At 26.7% G+C, this 3108-nt stretch overlaps 1 protein-coding gene across 1 annotated transcript; it reads left to right on the forward strand.

The window, feature by feature from the left end:
* The first annotated feature begins 642 nt into the window (after positions 1–642).
* Positions 643–1134, forward strand: LOC139854563 (S-protein homolog 6-like). The gene has a single exon (XM_071843862.1). It carries the CDS (start codon positions 643–645, stop codon positions 1132–1134), a length of 492 nt encoding a protein of 163 aa, XP_071699963.1.
* Positions 1135–3108: the final 1974 nt, after the last annotated feature.

The following is a 3108-nucleotide window of genomic DNA, read 5'->3' on the forward strand; positions in this document are numbered from 1 at the left end:
TTCAAAGAATGTTAATTGTTATTTTAAGTACGGAACCATTTGTTTTTAGACAAATAAAAATTGTAAGGTAAACAATAATTTTAAAAGGAAAAGAGTATTATATAAGTTTTCCATTTCTCTCCTTAAAAAAGCTCAACATCATCAAATTATTTTACGGAGTAATTTTATTATATCTCATTTCTTTTCTACCCACATGAATATTTTGAAATAAAGTGTTGGACTCTTAATAGAGATTTGTCCTGTTTTATAGTAAATCAGAGACGAGAATCTGGGACTTCATGTACTATGATTTTGACACTCTTGCTTTGCTACAAAAATGAATTTTTGACACCTTGAATATGATTGTTTTATCAACCTATAATTGGTTGATGTATGATAGTAATTTGATAGATGTTGATAGTTAAATGATTGATGTTATGTCAATTAAACCATAATTATACACAAACATTAAACGTCACAAATATTTATTTTTGATCGGCAATTAATAATTTTGGTTATCTCAATATTTAAGTTATTGATTGTAATACAACTGAATATTTACTACAAAATGCATTTAATTTACATAATATATATTGAGTTCTATATAATATACATAAACCCAACCAATACATCATTCAAAGTAGATGCTCAATAGTCGATCAAATGACATTTCTAATGAATAAATTATTATCTTTTATAGTTACAGCACTTGGTATCTATGCGACATTTGCAAATACTAGTGTCAACAACAATATTACAAGCCAAGTAAAACAAGGTCTGCAAGAAAATGGATGTGTTATGAAACGATATACAATTCATATCCAAAGTGACGTGAACGATCTCTTGCTTCATTGTCAGTCAAAAGATGACGATCTTGGGAACGCTACAAGGAACGCTGGAGAATCCTACGACATAAATTTTTGCTTGAACATTTGGAGATCGACGCTCTACTTTTGTCATTTTTACTCAGGGTCGAAGCAAAAGGTGTTTGATGTTTATGTGACAAGATTTAAAAAGGATCCTTCTTATTGTTTTCGTACAGATCATGACACCCGTATGGATTGTTATTGGTCTGTAAGGGAAGATGGATTCTACAATCCTGCGTCGTTTCCTCCTGAACCCGATAATTGGTATAAGAAATTTGATTGGGAGTAATTTTGTATGAAAGTTGCCTATCGTGAATTGAAATGATTATATTGGACTCGATCAGTTTATCAAAATGACACAATATTATCAATATTATAGTATATACTTTCAGTTCTTATGATTACATTTTTATGTTACATTACCTATTTCTTCATTTTTGCGCTTACATGGTACATAGATTTTACATCGATTTGGGTCTGCCTAAACAAATCATTATCATTATCATTATAATTATAAATTAAGGAGTATAAAGTAAATAAAAACATCGCTTGTCATGCTATATCTATCTATCTATATATTATATAAAGTGTGTGATGATAATCCTACGTGTCACTCCTGATTAATTTCTGTCACGTGTCAACTCCTCATTTATTCATGTCACGTGTCACTCCATCAATTATTTCCATATATTAATCGAATTACTCCATATTAAATTTTCTAATTTAATTTGATATACAGATTTTATTACCTAAAATACTATATTATATTACCATATAATATTATATTATATTAATATCATATATATATATATATATATATATATATATATATATATATATATATATATATATATATATATATATATATATATATTATAAAATTATTTTAATTAATAATAATTAATAATTTTTGAAACAACACATTGATATTAATATATTATTTATAAATGATATTTTATATAATATAAAATTAATTTGCAGTTTGTGCATAAATTTAACAAATTACATTAATATAATATTTGTAAAATATTAAATAAATTCACGGGCTCATGTTATTATAGATATTTCTTTATTAATATTAATATATTATTTATGAATGATATTTTATATAATATAAAATTAATTTACAGTTTGTGCATAAATTTAACAAATTACATTAATATAATATTTGTAGAATATTATATAAATGCACGAGCTCATGTTATTATTTAAAGTTAAAATGGTTATTTGATAATCTTTATATATACTTATTTAGATGTATGTCTGCTTTGGTTCGTTTGAAATTGTGATATAATAGAATTGGCTTGTACTAGATACATATATATACAATTAGAAACATACATAAAATATTATTCTTAACGATCGATGTTAAAACAACTTTTTAGAGGCTCATGTTAGGTAATTTATAGATTATTTGTCAATTGAAGTTAAAATGATTCTAACGGACGGACTCATAATCTATGTGTTCGTATTCAATACTAATGTTTTCGATACAAATGTTATCAGTAATAAAGGATTTTTATATTGTAATTGTGTTATACAGTTGATAAGTATCAATATTAACGTTATTGACTACTAATTTATACAAATGTCGTGCAACGCACGAGCTCATAAAACTAGTTTTAATATAAATCTTTTTTAGAACCTATTAAGTGGTTCGTGAGGTGGTTAATATATATCCTCAAGAGTCTATAAATAAAGAGCTGTTGGGGGTGAGGTAAGTGTCTTTAACCTAGAGAACTCGATTAAAATTTGAAATCGTGTATCCGTTCTTTTTTAAGTTTTGTATTTCTTTTGATCAATAAATGCATACAATGTGACAAAATTCTTTTGTATTCTTCATTTTTTTGCTATATTGTTTAATTATTTTGCTTAAATGACAAAACGAGTCCAACATGTGATATCAGAGCAGGATCAACTACTCCGTATAAAATCTTCTTTAATCATATTAGTCATTAGCATATTCAATTACTGTTAGGATTTAGGACCCAAACAAGACATGTGATTTTTAGTAATCACCATACCCACGAACGACAAATGAATAATTAAAGCATAACGATAAATAAATGACACATGATTTAACGTGGTTATTTCCCGACTCCAAAACAAGGAGAAGGGTTTAGTCCACGGGCGCAACGAGATTTTTCAATATTATTTTCGTGCACATATGTTAGGGGTACAATAGGGTGTTTATATATGCGCTAAACAAGGAAACAACTTAAAGAGCAAGAAAACATGTTTTTTTCCGTCAGGCTCCCGGATA

This window comes from Rutidosis leptorrhynchoides, chromosome 6, assembly GCF_046630445.1.
Source record: "Rutidosis leptorrhynchoides isolate AG116_Rl617_1_P2 chromosome 6, CSIRO_AGI_Rlap_v1, whole genome shotgun sequence".
In the NCBI taxonomy this organism is placed as follows: Eukaryota; Viridiplantae; Streptophyta; class Magnoliopsida; order Asterales; family Asteraceae; genus Rutidosis; species Rutidosis leptorrhynchoides.